Source organism: Ochotona princeps, chromosome 31 (genome assembly GCF_030435755.1).
Source record: "Ochotona princeps isolate mOchPri1 chromosome 31, mOchPri1.hap1, whole genome shotgun sequence".
Lineage (NCBI taxonomy): Eukaryota > Metazoa > Chordata > Mammalia > Lagomorpha > Ochotonidae > Ochotona > Ochotona princeps.
In genome coordinates, this window is record NC_080862.1 from 12,523,422 (window position 1) to 12,542,686 (window position 19,265).

Consider the following 19,265-nt stretch of genomic DNA (forward strand, 5'->3'; position numbering starts at 1 on the left):
GCTAAGAGCATGCCTGGGGACACTCGCATCCCACCATCACAGCACCTGGAGCTGCAGTCCAGCCTGCTGCGGAGTGAGTCCCCGAGAGGGAGAAAGCGATGGCCAGGTAGCTGGAGCCTGGCCGTCCACTGCTGGGGACCTGTACTGGGTTCTGAACTCCTGACTTCCAGCCAGCCCAGCCCAGGCTGTTGCAGCAGCTGGGGAGTAAACCATTAGATGGAAACTCATTCTCTCATTCTCTGTGCCTTTTCAATATTTTTTTTTTTAATGCAGACGTGTATTAGGACACAGTGAATGAAACCCATCCTATATCAGCTTCCTGCTAGCAGGTGCAGGAGGCAGTGACTCCTGGCGCCCCTGGGGAGAGAACCGGATGGGGTGCGTGCCTCCTGGAGTCAGCCTGGCCCGGCCCCGGCTGTATTCTGAGCATGTGGATATCACAGACATCATTCTAAGCCACACACTGTAGGGCTCCACTTACGGGACACGTCCTAATCAGCCAATCTACAGACACGCAGAGTAGGCTAACAGTGCCAGAGGCTGGGAGAAGGCAGACACGGCGAGCAACCGTTAACGGGTACGGGGCTCTTGGCAAAGAAGTATGACAGTGTTTACAGTTAGGACCACAGTACACACTACTTCAGACTGCTGAATGGATGGGCAGTACATCACCTCAATTAGGCTTTGAAGTCCCCTACATACAAGGCTCCCTGCTTTCCGTTGACTCACAAATGGACAGGAAAAAAAGGGGGAATATATAAGGTGAGGAATGATACATGTGGGACAAGGACTAACGGTCCTTGTCCTTACTATCTTTTTAAATGAAAGATTGATTTAAGGGCCTGGTGCGATAGCCTAGGGGCTAAGATGCTCACCTTGCACACACCGGAATCCCATATGGGCACTGGTTCTAATCCCGGCAGCCCCGCTTTCCATCCAGCTTGTGGCCTGGGAAAGCAGTTGAGGACGGCCCGAGGCCTTGGAACTCTGCACCCACGTGGGAGACCTGGAGGAAGTTCCTGGCTCCTGGCTTCAGATCGGCACAGCACCGGCCGTGGCGCTCACTTGGGGAGCACACCAACCAATGGAAGATTTTTTGCTCTCTGTCTCTCCTTCTCTGTGTAAATCTGACTTTCCAATAAAAATAAATAAATACTAAAAAAAAAATATATTGATTTGAAGTATCCTACATACGAGGATACTTTTATTGGACTTTTGTTGGAAATTCAGATATACAGAGAGAAGGAGAGACAGAGAGCAAAAAATCTTCCATTGGTTGGTGTGCTCCCCAAGTGGCTGCCACAGTTGGAGCTGAGCCGATCAGAAACCAGGAGCCAGGAGCTTCTCCTGGGTCTCCCACCTGGGAGAAAGGATCCCCAGGCTTTGGACTGTCCTCCACTGCTTTTCCAGGCCATAAGCTGGATGGAAAGTGGAGCAGCCAGGACACAAACCGGTACCCATATGGGATCCTAGCACTTAAAAGGCCGAGGACTAACCAAGGCAGCCATTGTGTCAGTCCTAACTATTTAGACTAGTTCTGACTATTTCTTAGGTCACAGACCCCTCGCATACCAAGATGAAAACGCTGGGCCATTTTCTAAGATAAATACAGCTTTGGAACCTGGGGCCAATGTGATTCACAAGAGGCTAAGCCACTGTTGCAATGCCTAGCATTGTTCTAGCAAGTTCTAGCAGCCAGCTCCCCACTATAATGTTCCTGGGAAGGCAGCAGACAATGGCGTAAGAATATAGGTCCTGCCACCTGTGTGGGAGATCAGGAACTTTCCTTCTCCATATTATGCAGCCACATTGATTTGACCCAGCAAGGACAATCTATGAGAAAAAATTAAAAAAAAAAAAAAAACAACCTCTCCAACATCCAATTAATCTGTTCATTTGATAGGAATTGGAGGTCCAGCTATAGATGCATACTGTATCACCTGTCGTATGCGGAAACTCAAAAAAGCTCAGGCAACATGGAATTAAAAGATACATGTGTGTGATGGGTAACTGGAGAAGCAGCTACTGCTGACATCTAAACCCACAGCCGAGGGCCTCTGTCGGAGTCCCGGCTCGGCTTCAGAGTCCAGCTTCCTGCCGCTCCGCATGCTGGGGCATCAGGGCATGGCTCACGGCCTTGGGCCTCTCCACCTGCAACGCAAACCCAGACTGAGTTCTGGGCCCCTGGCTTCAGCCCGACCCAGTCTTGACTGTGCAGGTCACGGGTGAACCAGGCAGTAGAGGAGTTTTGTCTATCCATCTATGCCTCGCCACCTTTCAAATAAAATCAATAAAAATGCTTACAAGACAAAATGATTTTAGGGGGGAAAAAGAGGTCTGAGTTCCGAGACAGGTCTCTGGGCTAGGAATGAAGATGCCACCAGGGGATGAGTGATGGTGGTCTCAATCTACCCCCAACTCCAGCTCCCTGCTAGCGAATACCCAGAAGCAGCCGGTGATGGTTCAGTTAGCTGGGCCCCTTGCCCCGCACGTGGCTGGTGTGGCCTTATCCCCGAGTTCAGCCCTGGGTGCTGTGACCTTGGAGGGTGAACCAATGCTCACAGCTGTCTGACTCTCAAATTAAAAACAAAACAAAACAGGGCTTTGAAATTCACGTCTATGTGGTATCTTCAGGAAAAAAACAGGCCCAGCGCAATAGCCTAGTGGCTAAAGTCTTCGCCTTGAACACGCTGAGATCCCATATGGGCGCTGCTTCTAATCCCTACAGCCCCTCTTGCCATCCAGCTCCCTGCTTGTGGCCTGGGAAAGCAGTCGAGGACGGCCCCAAACCTTGGGACCCTGCATCCATACGGGAGACCCCAAGGAGACTCCTGGCTCCTGGCTTCGGATCAGCACAGCTCTGGCCACTGCGGCCACTTGGGGAGTGAATCAGTGCGTGAAAGATCTTCCTCTCTGTTTCGCCTCTTTTGTATATCTTTCCAATAAATAAATAAATAAATAAATAAGTCATTTAAAAAAAAAAAAGAAAAATACCAATGGGAAAACTAGGCGTAGATTTCTAAAATTATTTTGCGCCACAAAATAAACATCATCTTTTAATTGCACATCTCCATGAACATCATGATGTCCCTTATGCATTCACAGGTGTCTCGGGTTGCATTGAGTCTGTGAGCAGAAAGCCTAATGCCGGCACAGAACACACAGGACTTTTCTACTATACGCCAAAAAACACAGACAGGGCAGACGCCCAGTGACAGCTAAAATAAAGCAGCTGGCTAGAAACAGGAGGAAAAGCTATTAACAGTGCGACAAAAAATACAATCCCAGAAGAAAAACTGGAAAGTAATAAGAAACAGATTATTAAATTCTCAGGGACTGGAAAAGGAAAAAAAAAATGGGGAGGACAAACGAAGCCCCCGTAGATTAAACATGGAGAGCTGTAAGCCAATTATAAAAGATCAAAGAGAGCAAGAGAGGGGAGGAGTAGCCTTACAAGTAACCGAGACAGCAGACCTTGGGAGAAATACGGCTGGAGTCAAATCATTACAGTTTAATCTTGGGATGACTTCGGAGAAATTCATGAGACCACTACAAGACCAACAGCACAGGGGAGAAACAAAAAGCTCTTTATTTCACAGAAGGCGCACACACACACACTTGCCTCTAAGGAGGAAGGTATTTCCAGAGTAGAACAGCACACAGGACCGGCACACTGAAGAAACACCAGTGCCCTAAGCCACACACACACCATGGATCTCACACTAAGGAATTCAGTGTGGTCCCCACGGCATGCAGAGGAGAGACAGCAACAGTGGCATTCAGTGAGTGGGATATGCTTGAAACCCACTGGGTGTGTCCCGTCCTGCTCCTTCCAAGCACCTGTTACTGGCTTTTGGGTAATGGCACCTTGCCCGTCTCCACCACTGTGTCGGGCTCTCAACAGAAACAGCTCCGCTAAGGTCTCTCATAGAAATGATGCTGCCAGCCTCGGCAGCTGCCCTCATGTCACGTACAACAGCAGGATGCATACGGGCTTGCCCTTGCTGCCCACGGTAACCCTGAAAGCTTGAGAGAGCAAACTGGACGCCCCACCCCTAAACAGAGGAGTTGCCTGCGGCCAGGCACCCCAAGTAACACGGCGGGCACTTCATTCACTTCACTTCACTTTTCCTGGTACCTGAGCACAAAAGTTGGCCAAGCCCTGAGTCCTGCCATCATGACCTCGGCTAACAGGGTGACCGTGCTCAGGGAAAGGCGAGGCATGGCATGGGTTCGAGTCCCACTCCCACCACTGCCATGGGTGGCAGTACAATGGGAAGAGTATTCCCTGTCCTGCAGAGCTGCTGTAAAGATCAAGTGAGCGGGCTCGGCAGTGTGGCCTAGTGGCTAAGGTCCTCGCCTTGATCCCATATGGCCGCTGGTTCTAATCCCGGCAGCTCCACTTCCTCTCTGTCTCTCCTCCTCTCAGTATATCTGACTTTGTAATAAAAATAAAATAAATCTTTAAAAAAAAAAAAAAAAGATCAAGTGAGAACATACATAACGAGGCAGGTTACCCAGCACCTGCCATGAGGCAGACCCTCAGTGGATCAGCCCGCATCCTCTTGCAAAGACCACCACCACCCCTGCCAATGCAAGACCTGGGCTGGCAATTAAACCGATGGCACCCTCTGGGGGGCATGGGACACAGTGCGTTTGGCAATCACAAGGCCACAGCTCACTCTCATACCCAGATGTGTCTCAAGCATCACTTGGGCTGTTCTGGCTTCAGGTGAGACCTGCACGGCGTTGCTTGATCACCCCGCTATCACGCTTGGGTTTTCCCTTGCTTTTAATCACCCTTATTACATGCTGTTTATCTCAGCCCTCGGCACTCTCCTCCCTGCTCCCAGATGTGAGCTGGAGCTGGCTGTCCAGCACCTGCCGGCCGTCGTAAATCACCTCTTCCCCTCGACTGCATTACCTTTTAGATATTTATAGGCAGTTCTTTTCTGCAAAGCCGTACATCATTTTTGTGTCCCTTCGCCTGGATTCTCTGAAGCTTATCTAGATATTTTCAAGAAAAACAAACCCCCAGGTGTTTCACGGGGAAGACAGCGAACCCCAAACCGACAACCCCAAAGCCCCTCCCCGCCCCCGGGGGCCCCGATTCAAAGGCACAAGGTTCTTTGATGTAATCTTACTCCTTTTCCCCTGTAACTCCTAATTCCAACTCACAGCTAACAGCTGAGGATGCCAGGGGTAAGAGAGCTAAGCACCACTCTCACGCGGCAGCGACTGCTGTCCGGGGCTTGGCTGCCAGGGGAGGGGACAGCGTCAGTTCCCTCATCCACTTGGTAACCATGACTGTGCCCAGTCTACATCACTTCTGCTTTGCTGATTCTGGACTCACGCACCTGCACCCACCACCAGGGTATTGCTTCACGTCCTGGCCCAAAACAAACCCCTGATGCTGGTCAGCTACAAATGAATGCAGTTTTGGGAGTGGTTTCCAGAACGAACGCTTGCATACCTCCATGCTGAAGAACACCGTCCCTTTCACACAGCTGGCTGAGTTGCCCACACGCCCTCCTGAAGGGGGTGAGGTTCGAGTGTCGGCAGTCCCACCCACTCTCACGCTCCGACAGAACCGTGCGACCGGCCCTGACTTCTCAGGCAGCTACACGGAGCTTGGTGGTTTCTGACTGTGTGCTACTGTTGCGTCTGAGAGGGGCAGCGCGGGGCTGAGGGTACTTCACGGGTCTAGCGGAAGTAGCTACCCAATAGCAGAGTCCTTGGACGCTACTGGGAAATTCTAACAGTAAGGGGCTGGCAGCTGCTTCAGGTTAAGTCGCTGCCTTTGATGCTGGGCACCCCACGTGGATGCCTGTTCAAATCCTGGCTGCTTCACTTACCATCCGGCTCCCTGCTAATGGTCTGGGCAAAGCAGCAAAGGATGGCCCAAGGATGGGAGACCTTGAAGAAGCTCCTGGCTGCTGGCTTTGGCCTGGCACCAACCCTACCTGTTGCGGCCATTTGAGGAGTGAACCAACAGATGGAAGATCTCTCTCTGTTTCTTCTCTTTGTAACTCTGCCTTCCAAATAAATAGACAATTTTTTTAAAAGCCTATGGATTTCTAACAATTTTAGAAATTCAGAGTTCTAATTCAGGTCCCGGCTGCTCTGTTTTGGAATCAGCTCCCTGCTAAGGCACCTGGAAGGCATAACAGGTAGTCCGGGTACCTGGACCTCTGCACCTACATCAGAGACCTGGGTGGATTTCCAGGCTTCCAGCTTTGGCCTGGCCTCAGCCCCGGCTACCGCTGCCAGCTGAGAGTCAACAGATACTCTTTCTCTGCCTGAATGACTATGTGTTTTAAAGATGAGTAGCTAGTGAACAGAATGTCTAAGTAGATAGTACATACTCCCGCCCATCAGCCACAGTCATATCATAGTTCGGTCTTCAACTAGAGTCACCATGCAACTTCCTGACCATGACTTTGAAATGGAGTCGTCCCTGAGGTCTCTTGAACTGGACACCTGCTGATGTCTAACGCTCAACTGAGAGAGGATCAGGAGTTGGAAGAACGAAGCATTTGCATCCACCCTGCTCTTCTACCACCATGTGAAGATTCATTTTATTTTTTATTGGAAAGTCAGATATACAGAGAGGAGGAGAGACAGAGAGGAAGATCTTCCATCCAATGATTCACTTCCCAAGTGAGCGCAATGGCTGGAGCTGTGCCTATCCGAAGCCAGGAGCCAGGAGCCTCTTCCAGGTCTCTCACATGGGAACTGGGTCTCAACGCCTCGGGCCATCCTCGACTGTCTTCCCAGGCCACAAGCAGGGAACTGGATGGGAAGCGGGGCTGTAGGGATTAGAACTGGCGCCTATATGGGATGTCAGCACATGCAAGATGAGGACGTTAGCTGCTAGGCTACCACGCCGGGCCCTCTACCACCATCTGAACGTGGCTTGTCTAGTGGCCTAGCAGAAACAGGAGGTGATGCCGACTTCTCTGGCCGCCTGGAGAGACAGCAGTGAGCAGGACTTGGCCACGGAGCTCCTCTGGTCACTGCTGTGTGCACTCAGCCAATCTCTCCGTTTCATGGTTTGAAACACCAAGCAGTGAGAGGAAAAACACAACTTAAGTCACCATGGACATGTTTCCTCAACAGTGAGGATACCAGGGATGGCTCCCCTCATCGCAAGAATTCACGCCAATAGGCAGGCTGGCCTGGGAAGCCCACTGTCACCTCCTCCTGTCACAGGGCTTGACCTTGTCATCACATTTACAGAGCCCGTTCTGTCTAGGGGCAGGTCTTGGGCTCCGGGACTGGGCAGTCACGTCACCCTGCTGGCCTCTCACCCACTGCACCTGTTGGACAGGGGCACACCCAACAACAGCTGAGGCCTGGCAGGGACGTGGCAGCCACCCTTGGAAGTCTCCACCAAAGTGACATTCGAACTCACCTCCACTATGAACTTCGCATCCCAAGCCTGCTTCCTCTCCCCACTGCTACCGTCCCTGACTACCGCACATCTCCACCCTCCTAGAACTCTGTCACCCACGCTCACGGCTCTCCAGCATGCAGGTGTCTGCCCCTTCCAGGCCCAGCCTGGCCTTACTGTTCCTTCTACCCAGGGGCGGGTCCACTGTCATCCAAGCCCAGCTCCCACTGCACCTACTCAGAGAATCTGTCTTCCCTATTCACCCTGCCCAGGATGCCCATGTTCCACAGCTGAGGGCCTGGGATTGAGATTCAGCTCGGTTTCCTCTGGATGCAAATCCTGAGACATGATGGTAAAGGCTCAATTAGCTGTGGGACATCTTGTAGAGTTTCTGCTTCTCTGGCTTGGGCCCAGACCTAGCCTTGTCCATTGCAGGTGTCTGGGAAGGGAATCTTATTCTGGGAGGAGTCTCTCTGAACCTCTCCAATGAATCAATACATATGTCAATGACTAAAATAGTCAACCGTTTAAATGATACATTCTGAATGATGTATACTTTATCACTTACAAGAATTTTTTTTAAAACATGTTAGTGATTAAAACAACAGAAAAGCCAAAAAGGCATCCAAGGTGGCTGAGGGATTATAAGACAGAAACTGCAAATGTGAGAACAATCTGGAATGTAGGGTTCCTGAACTCCAGGGGCGTACTGGGAAGCAGGCCAGGGCAACTAGGTAAAGATCTCTGATACCCCCCAACTTTCCTACAGCAGTAGCTGCCAGGCTGCCCCCCACGGGCACCACACCAAGTTCCAGGAGTGCCAGGAAATGCCACCTTCTTCCCCCGGGGAGACACGAAGGGCAGCTGTCCATCTTCAACACTCTCCCATGTCCCCTGCAGAAGAGGGGCTTCTGCCGTCGGGAATTCCAGGGTAGGGTTACTCTTGCCCGATGTCTGGACCAGCAGCCTCCCACGCCCCTGCTTTTAGGAACCAAGGCTGCTGTCTGCCTTCCTGAAGACTTAATATTCCCACCTTCAAACACTGCTTCTTTCACTGCCAATTCTCAATTTGAGGAAAGAGAGCCTAAAGACCAAATATGAGCATATTTCTAATGCTAATAAAATGGAAATCTAGAAAAATCCATCACGGTCTAAACTTCTCAAAGAGCTTCTCCATGGGGTTTAACTACGTGTACCTTTGCCTGATGACAACACCTAATATTTCAAGCAGAAAAAGTTAGGTTTAAATGTTCTAGAACCTTCCTAGCCTGCAGATGAGAAATCTGGCAAGGTCTTAAGAGGTTAACACAGCGGTGGTCACCCCTCTTCTACTTGTCAGGGCTGCCTTAGGCAACCACAGTATATTCCCAAATTAGATTCAGGTATTTGCCTGAACATCTCTGCGAACTTTCTGGAGAACAACGCAATACATTCTGATCACACTAATTTTAAGCTACATGAATTAGACCTTAAACCTTCCCCCAAAAAATCAGCTTTGAATTTTTCCACATTGAAAACTTCAGATGTGTTTAGCAAACACAAAACAAAATGGCACCCAACGCCAACACGCTTACTTTCTTTTTTTTTTTTTAAGATTTATTTTATTTTATTACAAAGTCAGATACACAGAGAGGAGGAGAGACAGAGAGGAAGATCTTCCGTCCAATGATTCACTCCCCAAGTGAGCCGCAACGGGCCGGTATGCGCCAATCCGATGCCGGGAACCAGGAACCTCTTCCGGGTCTCCCACGCGGGTGCAGGGTCCCAATGCATTGGGCCGTCCTCCATTGCTTTCCCAGGCCACAAGCAGGGAGCTGGATGGGAAGTGGAGCTGCCGGGATTAGAACCGGCGCCCATATGGGATCCCGGTGCGTTCAAGGCGAGGACTTTAGCCGCTAGGCCACGGCGCTGGGCCCACGCTTACTTTCTGACGGCTGGGGGTCCGGTGGTGACCATGTTCAGCGTTTTTTTATTCTTTCTTTTTCATGATGTTTACTGAGTCAAAGTGACTTTGCTTACCCAACAGGCTCACACAGGGGTCCTCACATTAGCAGGAAACGCGTGGGAAGCAGAGCAGCCAGGTCAGGAACTGGTACCCCGACACGTGACGTGGGAATCCCAAACAGTGGCCAGCCCGCGGAGCCACCGTGCCCATCACAAACAGCGCTAAGCAACACAACTTGGAATTTAACACAGTACGCTACCTTGCCGGGCCCCTGAAATCGCTACTTTGATAACACTGGATAAAATCTAGATTTTTCTTCTAGGTAGAGTGGTGGATTACTTGCTCTGTATTGTTATCACTACTTTACTAAAATACTATACAGACAATTCCCAGCACACCAATTAAACTGTTGTATTTGACAGGGAAGCTGACCCTTGAAATAAAACAGAATGAGACGTTATTTAAAACAATAGATTAGGGCCCGGCGCGATAGCGTAGTGGTTAAAGTTCCCGCCATGCACGTGCCGGGATCCCATATGAGCGCTGGTTCTAATCCAGGTGGCCCAGCTTCCCATCCAGCTCCCTGTGGCCTGGGAAGACAGTCGAGGACGGCCCAAAGCCTTGGGACCCTGCACCTGCCTGGGAGACCTGGAAGAGCTCCTGGCTCCCGGCTTCGGATCGGCGCAGTACCGGCTGTGACGGCCACTTGGGGAGTGAATCAACGGATGGAAGATCTTTCTCTCTGTCTCTCCTCCTCTCTGTAAATCTGCTTTTCCAATAAAAATAAAGAAATCTTAAAAAAGAAACACAATAGACTATCAAAATGATTGATACAATTGTTAAGTGTTTCCGTGCTTCAGAGCCACCAAGTATTGCTTCAGCTTAAGGAAGTATGTTGGATGTTCTAGAAATTTCTTTTGACACTGAAAGAAAGGACTGGGTAATGCCCCTGACCCTCACAGCGGAGATGTGATGGAGCTTGGTCGAGCCAGCGTTGCCGTTATCCATCTGAAGACCAATGACGTCTCTCTCTGCTCCTGTCTCGGTATCACTCTGCCTTTGCAGCAGCTGGAAATAAACATTACACAGACGCTGCCCTAGGACGCGATTCCCTTTCCAAGTCATCACATGTCACATCTGTGAAGCGTTCAGGCACTATTAAGACACCCCAAGAAACCTGGTTCTGAAACTGGAATGACCGCTGGGAAGGAGAACCAAGGGCCTCTCTCTGAGCTCAGGCACAAACATAGCTGACCCTTCCCGACAGGCGAAGGGCTCTTAAACACAGACCAAAGGCCACAGGAGAGGCCGGAGGTGGGGCAGGGCAAGGGGCAAGGGGGCACCTCAGTAGGAGGTGGCTGGCCTGGGGGAGGTGGTGTAAACTTGGAAGTCAGTCCCCGGGCACCAGGAAAAGATAACGCTCAGGTCCCCGACAAAGGACACACGTGCAGAAGGGCCTTAATGACAATGTGGCCCTTCATCTGACAACAGCTCAGGCAAGCAGGGCACAGGCCCAGGCCCAGGCCAACCCAGGGCCAGGTCAGAGGAAGTCCCTGGGGAGCTGTGGGGGCACAGGTCCCGAGGCAAAAGGAGAAGATGCAATAGCCCGACAGGAGCGCACATTTACAAAGAGGAATAACATCGGACTGTTTTAAAGTCAGTTGATGACTCTTGAAACAAAGATGCAGAAGTCAGACTCTCTCTATATATGTAAATAAACTTTTAAAGAAACTACAGGTGGGCTCGGCGGCGTGGCCTAGTGGCTAAGGTCCTCGCCTTGATCCCATAGCTCCACTTCCTCTCTGTCTCTCCTCCTCTCAGTATATCTGACTTTGTAATAAAAATAAAAAAATAAATCTTAAAAAAAAAAAAGAAACTACAGGCAAAATGCTAAAATTGCTGCTGATTGTCAGGGGTGGCCCAAAAATATTCATCTTTTTTTGTGCCCCTGGGCACCCCCAAAATAGGTGGGCACAGACTATCTGCTAACCAACAACAGATCCTGCTAGTAGCAGCAATAAACAGAATTTCTTCAAAAGGTTCCTTCCTTCCATAGTCATGGACAAAAATCAACCAAAAACCTTCACTTATACCCATTAGTCAAGGATTATCTAGTTAGTCTTAGGCAAAAACTGGCTAAGGATGATAGGGACTTTCCTCTCTACTGAAAAATTTATTCTATTTATTTGAAAGAAGGAGCAACAGAGAGAGAGAGGGAGAGAGAGAGATGCCAAGAGATCTTCACTCTTCCAAATGGCCACCAGGACTGAGTCAGGATTAAGTCGGGAGCCAGGAATCCCATCCAGGTCTCCAGGCGGATGGTAGGAACCCTTGGGCCATGCTCTGCGGCTTTCCCAGGGCCCTCCAAAGGGTGCAGCATCAGAAGCAGTGGTTCAGCCAGGGTTTGAGCCGGGAACTGGGGCGGGCATGCCAGGAAGGTGCTGAGGGTCGCAGGTGTGGCTTATCTTAAACCTCCAACTCCTAAGGGAACAGTTCAGCAACAGAACAGCACTTGGGAGCCAGGCTCCTTCCCAATACACTGAGAATTGAGTCAGAATGTCTGCAGTACTGCTTCAGCAGCCCTCACTCCTATTTTTGGCACGCTCAGGAGGGCAAGATAACTAAGAAATTTCAAGGACATAAAAACCTCCTAAATGTGTTATTGGCCAAGGCAACAGCAGCCATCAAGTAGCAGAAGGGTGAACAACTTGACCCCAGACAGGCCAGCTTGCTAAGTGTCACTGTCTCATCATAGCTGTAACTTTTGCCTCTCATTAAATTCAAAGCCGAGCCTTCCCCCTGTACATGACGGTATTCTGGGTCACCAGAAATTCAAACGGAAAAATACAAACGGAAACACACAAATGCTAACAACACACACGTGGGAACAATGCACTCCCATTGTATTCAATAGGTAATTATACAAATGTGCATTCTGGCACCTCCCCAGGTGTATGCGAAAAGGGTAGTTAAGTCTGCACCCAGCCAGTAATCCGGGGGTGCCTGCTGTCTTCCTCCACACATTCCAACCCTGAGTGGGGGTCAGGTGGCCGTCTTGTGAGGCCCCCCAAACTCCTCACGGGTGGGGCGGGGGGTGGGGAGCTGGCCTCTGAGGACAAACGTGTCCCCAAGCCCGCAGACACAGCACACTCCTGGCTCCCAGCTTCCTTTCCAAGGCTATCAGCTACAGAGGCACACAAGGGAATGCGGTTCCAGTCCCCTTGACCCTGAACCCTCGCGCTCACTCCCCGCAACTTCTTCGTGTGTGTCTCTCCCTTCTGCCAGCGCTGAGATAGCCAGCAGGGCCCTCCTGGCCACCCTGAGCTTCCTCTCTGTCCCTCCCACCGGAGGGGACTGGAGGGTATGGGGTCAGGCTCTGAGTCCACGTCTGGTGACCTACCCAACACTGATCCAACGTGAGCTTTCCCCCTTCTAGCCTGGAGGCCAGATTCACCAACACACTTGCTTCCAACTGACCCATATTGCTTCCTTACTAAGTAGGCTGTGAAAAAACTGGGCCCAGCACAGTAGCCTAGCAGCGAAAGTCCTCACCTTGCACGTTCCAGGATCCCATATGGACCCTGGTTCTAATCCAGGTGGCCCTGCTTCCCATCCAGCTCCCTGCCTGTGACCTGGGAAAGCAGGAGAGGACAGCCCAAAGCCTGGGGACCCTGCACCTGCATGGGAGACCCAGAAGTAGTTCCTGGTTCCTGGCGTTGGATTGGCTCAGCTCCAGCTGTTGCGGCCACTTGGCGGGGGGTGGGTGGGGGAGACTGAATCAGTGGACAGAAGATCTTTCTGACTCTCCTCCTCTCTGTAAATCTGACTTTCCAATAAAAATAAATAGAAAAATATCTTTTTCTTAATGCTAACATATACGCTTTCTTTTTTTTTTTAAAGATTTTATTTAATTTTATTACAAAGTCAGATACACAGAGAAGAGGAGAGACAGAGAGGAAGATCTTCCGTCCGATGTCTCACTCCCCAAGTGAGCCGCAACGGCCGGTGTGCGCCAATCCGATGCTGGGAACCAGGAACCTCTTTCGGGTCTCCCACACGGGTGCAGGGTCCCAATGCATTGGGCCATCCTCGACTGCTTTCCCAGGCCACAAGCAGGGAGCTGGATGGGAAGTGGAGTTGCCGGGATTAGAACCGGTGCCCATATGGGATCCTGGGGCTTTCAAGGCGAGGACTTTAGCCACTAGGCCATGGTGCTGGGCCCAGAAAATATATCTTAAAAAAAAAAAAAAAAAAGACTACAGTTCCCAGCATGCCTGGGGCACAGCTCCCAGAGCACCGTGGTCCAACCACCTTACCCTCTCAGCCCTCAGGCGCCCAAAATGGCGCCTCACATGGCTGAGGGCGTCCGCTGAGGAGTGGAGCCCAGCGTGCGGAGTCGCTATGGTCCTCACAGCCCAGGACCCAGAGCCCAGCAGAGTCCTGCCGCTGGCAATGTGCAAAACAAACAAACAAAAAGTCACAATAAATAAATATAATTACTTAAAAAAAGGAAATGCCTTCTTGAGGACAGGCCCCACAGTCCACCTGCACACGGAGACAGACACACCTACCTGTGGCTTTAGGCACCTGCTTCTCTTCTTGGCCTGGGTGGCCAGGACTCACGTCGTTCCCCCAGAAGAGCACAGCAAAGGCCCAGGGAGCTTTGTGGCCTTGTTCAGTGCCTCCTGGTCACTTGGTGGCACAAAGCTGATGCCTGGCCAGGTGGCACCCCACCTCGAGTTGTGAGCACCCTCCCGGGTACCCACACAGCAGCACCCACCTCATCCATGGTTCCAGATACTGTGCCCAGGCCACAGCGGTGCATCAATATTACGTGGGAAATTGCAGAAATAAACCATGCACACGTTCTAAATAACTTTATTATACAGGCTGTCGCAATTATTCTATTTTATTCTTAGTCATGATTGTAAAACTTTTAGTACGCCTCAGTGAATGGGTTTTGGCACACATGGCCCGAGGAGCAGCTGGGACTGTGGTCTCCAACAGCCAGCAACAACCACATTGCCCAGGCCCTTAGACCAAGGCCACCAAGCACTGAGCGGGCATCGTGCTACGCAATATGGCAACCCTTACACGTGCCCAGTGCCACCTGACCTCACTCTGTCAGGGCCACACGGGGCTAGGAGACCCCCTGAGCGACCGCGGCCACCCTCCAGGGCAACACTGGAGTCAAGCAGGGTGAGCCAGCTCTGGAGCAGGTGGCATTCAGATGCGCTCCAACCAGGTCACCCGCTTCCTCCCTGGCACCCTCCCCGCAGCCCACTCCCTTACCTGAGGCCATAGTGGTTGGGGTGCTAGGCGGCAGTGGCGGCTGCGAGGAGCTGCTGCTCTCGGTCAGGAGGCACGGGTTGGTACCGTTGTTCTCTCTCTTGACAAGCAGCTCCGCGGCACTGGGCAGCGGGATCGGGTGGCTAATGCCCATCTCCTCCTCCTGGGCCTGCTGCCTCCTGAGCGCCACCTGCAAACACAGGAGTGGGCGTCACCCCTCGGCAGGTTCACACAGAGCCCCGCCTGCCAGGGACCCAGAAGGTGAGGTCCCCTGGCCTCTACCCAGGCTAACCGCACACAGTCCCAGCTGAGAAAGCGGGCGAGGTCCCCTGGCCTCTACCCAGGCTAACCGCACACAGTCCCAGCTAAGAAAGCGGGCAGAGCCCAGGTATGGGGCAACAGTACATCTCCAGAAATGCATTAGGAAAGGAGCAGGACATGGGGACACTCCCAGCTTAGGGAGGAGGGACGATGTGCTCTCGCTTTCAGCCACAGTTTGTTTACATAGACAACAGGAAGTTGGCAAACAGGCAGCCAATAGAGGACGGGAACCAAAGCCTCCACTCCTCCACCCCCTCCTTGCCCCTGGAGCTGCACACGAATCCTGCAGGGGATACTCAGGGTCAGGAAGCACCTTTCCAAAGCAGAAAGCAGCCAGTATTTGAAGCCAGTCTCCAAGGGCAAGCCCATTATGGGAGAACATTCTGGAAAGCTCCAGAACAAGGTGTGCTGCAGGGCCGGCTGAGACTGCACGGAGCCCCTTTTCCCAGTAGTGGCGCGGGAGGCGCTGGAGGGGCAGAGGGGGGACAGCAGGCTGCATGATGGCACACAGCAGGGAGGAACAGACAAGCCCCAAGGAGCCTGACACAGGTAGGAAGCTCCACCTGTACCTGCCTCACCTTGTGATCTCTTAAATTACACTGTTAAAGCTTGAAAACAAGACTGCTTTTTTACCTGGCTGATTACTCCAGGTAACCCTTAAAGGGAGGAGATAAGAAAGTCATATTCCTGAACCATAAGAGGCCCCAAGAGCAGCCACAAAACTGCAAAGCTACATTCCTTCAAGGAAAGGGCAGTGCAAACTTTTAAAAAAAAGCTGATGAAAGCGGAAGTAGATTTTACTCACAATCAGGAGTCTTCAAAACAAAAACTTTAAAAAAAATTATTAACATTAGACTAAGCTCAAATGTTGGCTTTTATTAAGAGAGTCATGCTACCAACAGCTTTGGCCAGAAGTTTAAAAATCCCGGCAAGCTTCTGAAGTTTGTCAGTACATATTTACACTCAATTTAAAGTCTCAAAATAACTTTTTTTTTTTCCCAGAAAGACACCTTGACAAGATGTTCTCATTTTTTAAGGAAATGTTAGTAAAACCAAGTAGGGGAGCAACTGATTAAAAACGCAATTACGTTAGACTCACACAATTTCCTACCCAAGATGAAATTCAAGCGAAGATTTTTTTGCAATTTCAAGTTAGGATGACTGAGCAGTAATTATTTCATGAGTTATTACAGATTTATCTAGTACAGTACAAGTCTTCTGAAACTGGAAAAACAGTTTCGCACTGTAAGAGGAACCTGGAGTCGTTTTTAATACACAGCCTTCTCAAAGTTAGTCACTCTTAACAAAGTTTAGCCTAATGCCTCTAATTAAATCAATATTACCTTTTTTTTGGAGGGGGGGTTACCTCCAAGTCTACTCCTCCCAATGCTAAGTATTTAAACCAGCAACTAAGGGTTGAGAAGATGTTTCCAGCTGTATTTTACAAGCCCATCATTTTTTTCCAGAAGTTCGTTGAGAAGCATTTAACTTCACATGTGGTGTTTTCGCTCACACTACCTTAAACCCAGGAAGAAAAACAACCGTTTTCCTAAATACATTCGCAACACCTAAAACACGCCTTTCGTTATCGGGACATTTTGAAACGCGGGTGGGTGTTCCTCGTGAGTACGGGCTTTTCAGCAAAAGATATTTACACGTGCCTTACCGAACTCGGCACAGCATTAGCAAGCATTTCTTATCTTTTTATTTTAAATAACCTGTCTTTAAAAGGCGAAACAACCTTCAGGGGAAAAGAATGTTATCGTGCACTAAAAAGTCCTTTTTCAGAAAGCCAAGGACACGAACTTTTCCCAGAGACGGACAGCTTTTTTTAAAAAAAGGCGCCAACGGCCAAAAAAAAAAAAAAAAAGCGCGCACTTCCCCGTTCGCTTTTTAAAATTTTTTAATTTTTTCGTAAAAAGCACACGCCTGCTGCTTTAAAATACAGGCCAAGGAATCTGCACGCGAGGAAGCTGGGTGGAGACTTGTAGATTTTAAAGCGCGCACAGAAGCTCCAACGTGTTTAAAATGGCTGTGACGCGCCGCCTGCCTCGTGGCGGCGACTAGAAACCTGCGCCCGTGCGCCCCGCCGAGCGCGCCGGCGCGCCGGAGTTTTCCAGAACGCCGCGGACTTTTTCCAGAATAAACTGCCTTTCGACGGGGCACCCCGGAGGACCCCGTCACCCCAAGTCGCTCTAACGGTGAGGTGCGCGTGGACACCCTTCCCCCGTCTCAGCGCAACGCAACCACGCGGTGCCGGGGACCCCCGAGGGGAGCGAACACGGCTCTGTGAACTTGAACACGGCGGGAAGCCTTGGGGAGCCCCCGACCCGCCTTTAACAGCGAACCCCAAACTTGTGCTGGAGGGCGGCTTCGAGACCGCACTCCCGAAAGGACGAACCCTGAAATCCTCCCGAGACTCAGCGGTGCCAGGTACCGTGGAGCAAGGGGAACCCCGCGACCCTACTGCGCTATTGCATTTCAAATCCCAGAGAGTCATAAGGGCGAACCCCACAACCGTGTTCAAAAGCGGGGTTGGAGAGCGTGTACTCCTCCTCCCCGCCTGCCCCCAAAGGGTGGCGAGGCGAACCCCGCGAAACCACGGAGAGTTCGGATACCCTGAGAACCTTGGACATAGTTGGGGAGCGCCCCCCCAAACCTGTAGAAACCGAGGCTCTGCTGCTAGAGCGGTGTTCCAGGCGTTCGTGGGGTTCCCTACGGAGGACCGAATTCCCCCCCCCCCCAACTGTTCTGGAGGGCGAGACTGGGAACCCACCGACGGGAAGCGGGGTTAGTGTCCCGGGCGCGCCGGGCTCGGCGCGGGCGCACAGGCGGCACCCCGGGTCCCGAGCGCGCCGCGTCCCTCCCCACAGCCGGGTGACCCTCGCGGCGCGGGCCACGCTGCAGGACTTCGTCCGAGCAGCCTAGGGCCGAAACGAAAAGCACCCCCGGTTCCCCGGGCGCCGGCCCTCACTCACCTGCGCGGCCATCACGCGCTGTCTCTCGGCAATCAGGTTGCACTTCTTGCACTGACAGTCGCGCCACATGCAGAAGCGTTTGTGGCCCTTGAGCGGCGACGCGTAGCCGTGATTCCTGCAGCGTGCACACTTGGGCAGCCGCGGGGACTTCTTGTTCCCCGCGCCCGTGCCAGTCGTCCCGGAGCCGCCGCTGCTGCCGCTGCCGCCGCCCCCGGTGCTGGAGCCTCCGGCTGCTTTGCCAAAGCCTCCCGCCTTGCCCTGCGGCGGAGCCCCCGGGGCCTCCGATGGCGTCGGGGGCTTGCTGAATGCTTCTTCGTTGGGCATGGTGTCCCAAGCAGAAGCACTAGACTCTCTGGCCGCTTGGGGGACCGCTGCAAGCGAGGTACCCAACCGACGGCGAGGCTGCCGAGGAGAAGGAGGAGGCGGAGGATGCGTGTGCGCCGCAGCCGGAGGTGCAGCGCGAGTGGCGAGGTCGGGACACGCAACGCCAGGAGTGGTGGAGGGCTGTGCCTGTTTTTTTTTTGTTTTGTTTTTGGCGCGCGCGGCGCACAGGACTGGTGGATACATTTCAGAACGTCCCCCCCCTCCAGACAGTCTGCGGGAGAGGGTGCGTGGCCACGCCCTCCGCCCCCCAAGTCTGGCCCCCCTTGTTCGCCCACCCAGTGCAAGCTTGCACCGGGCTGGGCTGCTGGGTCTGCAGACACAGCGAAAGGTACCTCGTGGCCCCACCCGCGGCCTCCCCGTGGTGGCAAGGTCCCCGCCCCCCCAGAAGCGTGCTGCGTGGAGGAGGTGCAGCCCGTCAGCCCGTCAGCCCGTGGGGTCGTACAGCTCTCTTCCCTCCCCCAACACATTGTCTAAATTCAGAAGGGCAAATCTTGCCGGGGGCTTAGAATGGGGTGTGGGGGTCTGGAACAAAATAAGTCCCTGCCTTTATTAGTAGTACATGGGAACCGGCAGACACGGGCCAGAATGTCCAAGGTTGGGCTTTTTTTCTGGTCCTTCTGGCCAACCAAGCTCCTTTGCTCACTGGAATCTCCAGGATGAACTCGGAGGTCTGCAGTCTCAGCCAGCCCCTGGGCGCATCTCCCTTGAGGGTGGGTGGGGGGCGGGGGGCGGGGGGCGGGGAGGGAACAGGGCTTCTGGCTTTTTGAAACTGCTTTGCTAAGACAGATGGAGCAGAGATTCAAAAACAGGTATTCATTACTGAAAAAACGCTATTCCTAAAACTTGGAGCATTTTGACTGTCGGGAAATTGTGGCCTTAAAAGAAAAAAAAAATACTGAAGTCATTTTAGAAGCTTTCCCACCCTGAACTCCTGACCCTTACTTGACTTTTCCTG

General features: G+C 52.0%; 1 protein-coding gene across 1 annotated transcript in view; it reads right to left on the minus strand.

Moving 5' to 3' along the window:
• The window catches only part of DMRT1 (doublesex and mab-3 related transcription factor 1), a 189,234-nt gene extending 170,846 nt beyond the window's left edge, over window positions 1-18,388 (minus strand). The window contains exons 1-2 of the mRNA XM_058657308.1: window positions 17,927-18,388; window positions 14,631-14,817 (exon numbers count right to left, since the gene is read on the minus strand). Of these exons, the coding sequence (XP_058513291.1) occupies window positions 14,631-14,817; window positions 17,927-18,250 (511 nt within the window). The 5' untranslated portion in view covers window positions 18,251-18,388. The remainder of the gene's footprint in view (window positions 1-14,630; window positions 14,818-17,926) is intronic.
• Window positions 18,389-19,265: the final 877 nt, after the last annotated feature.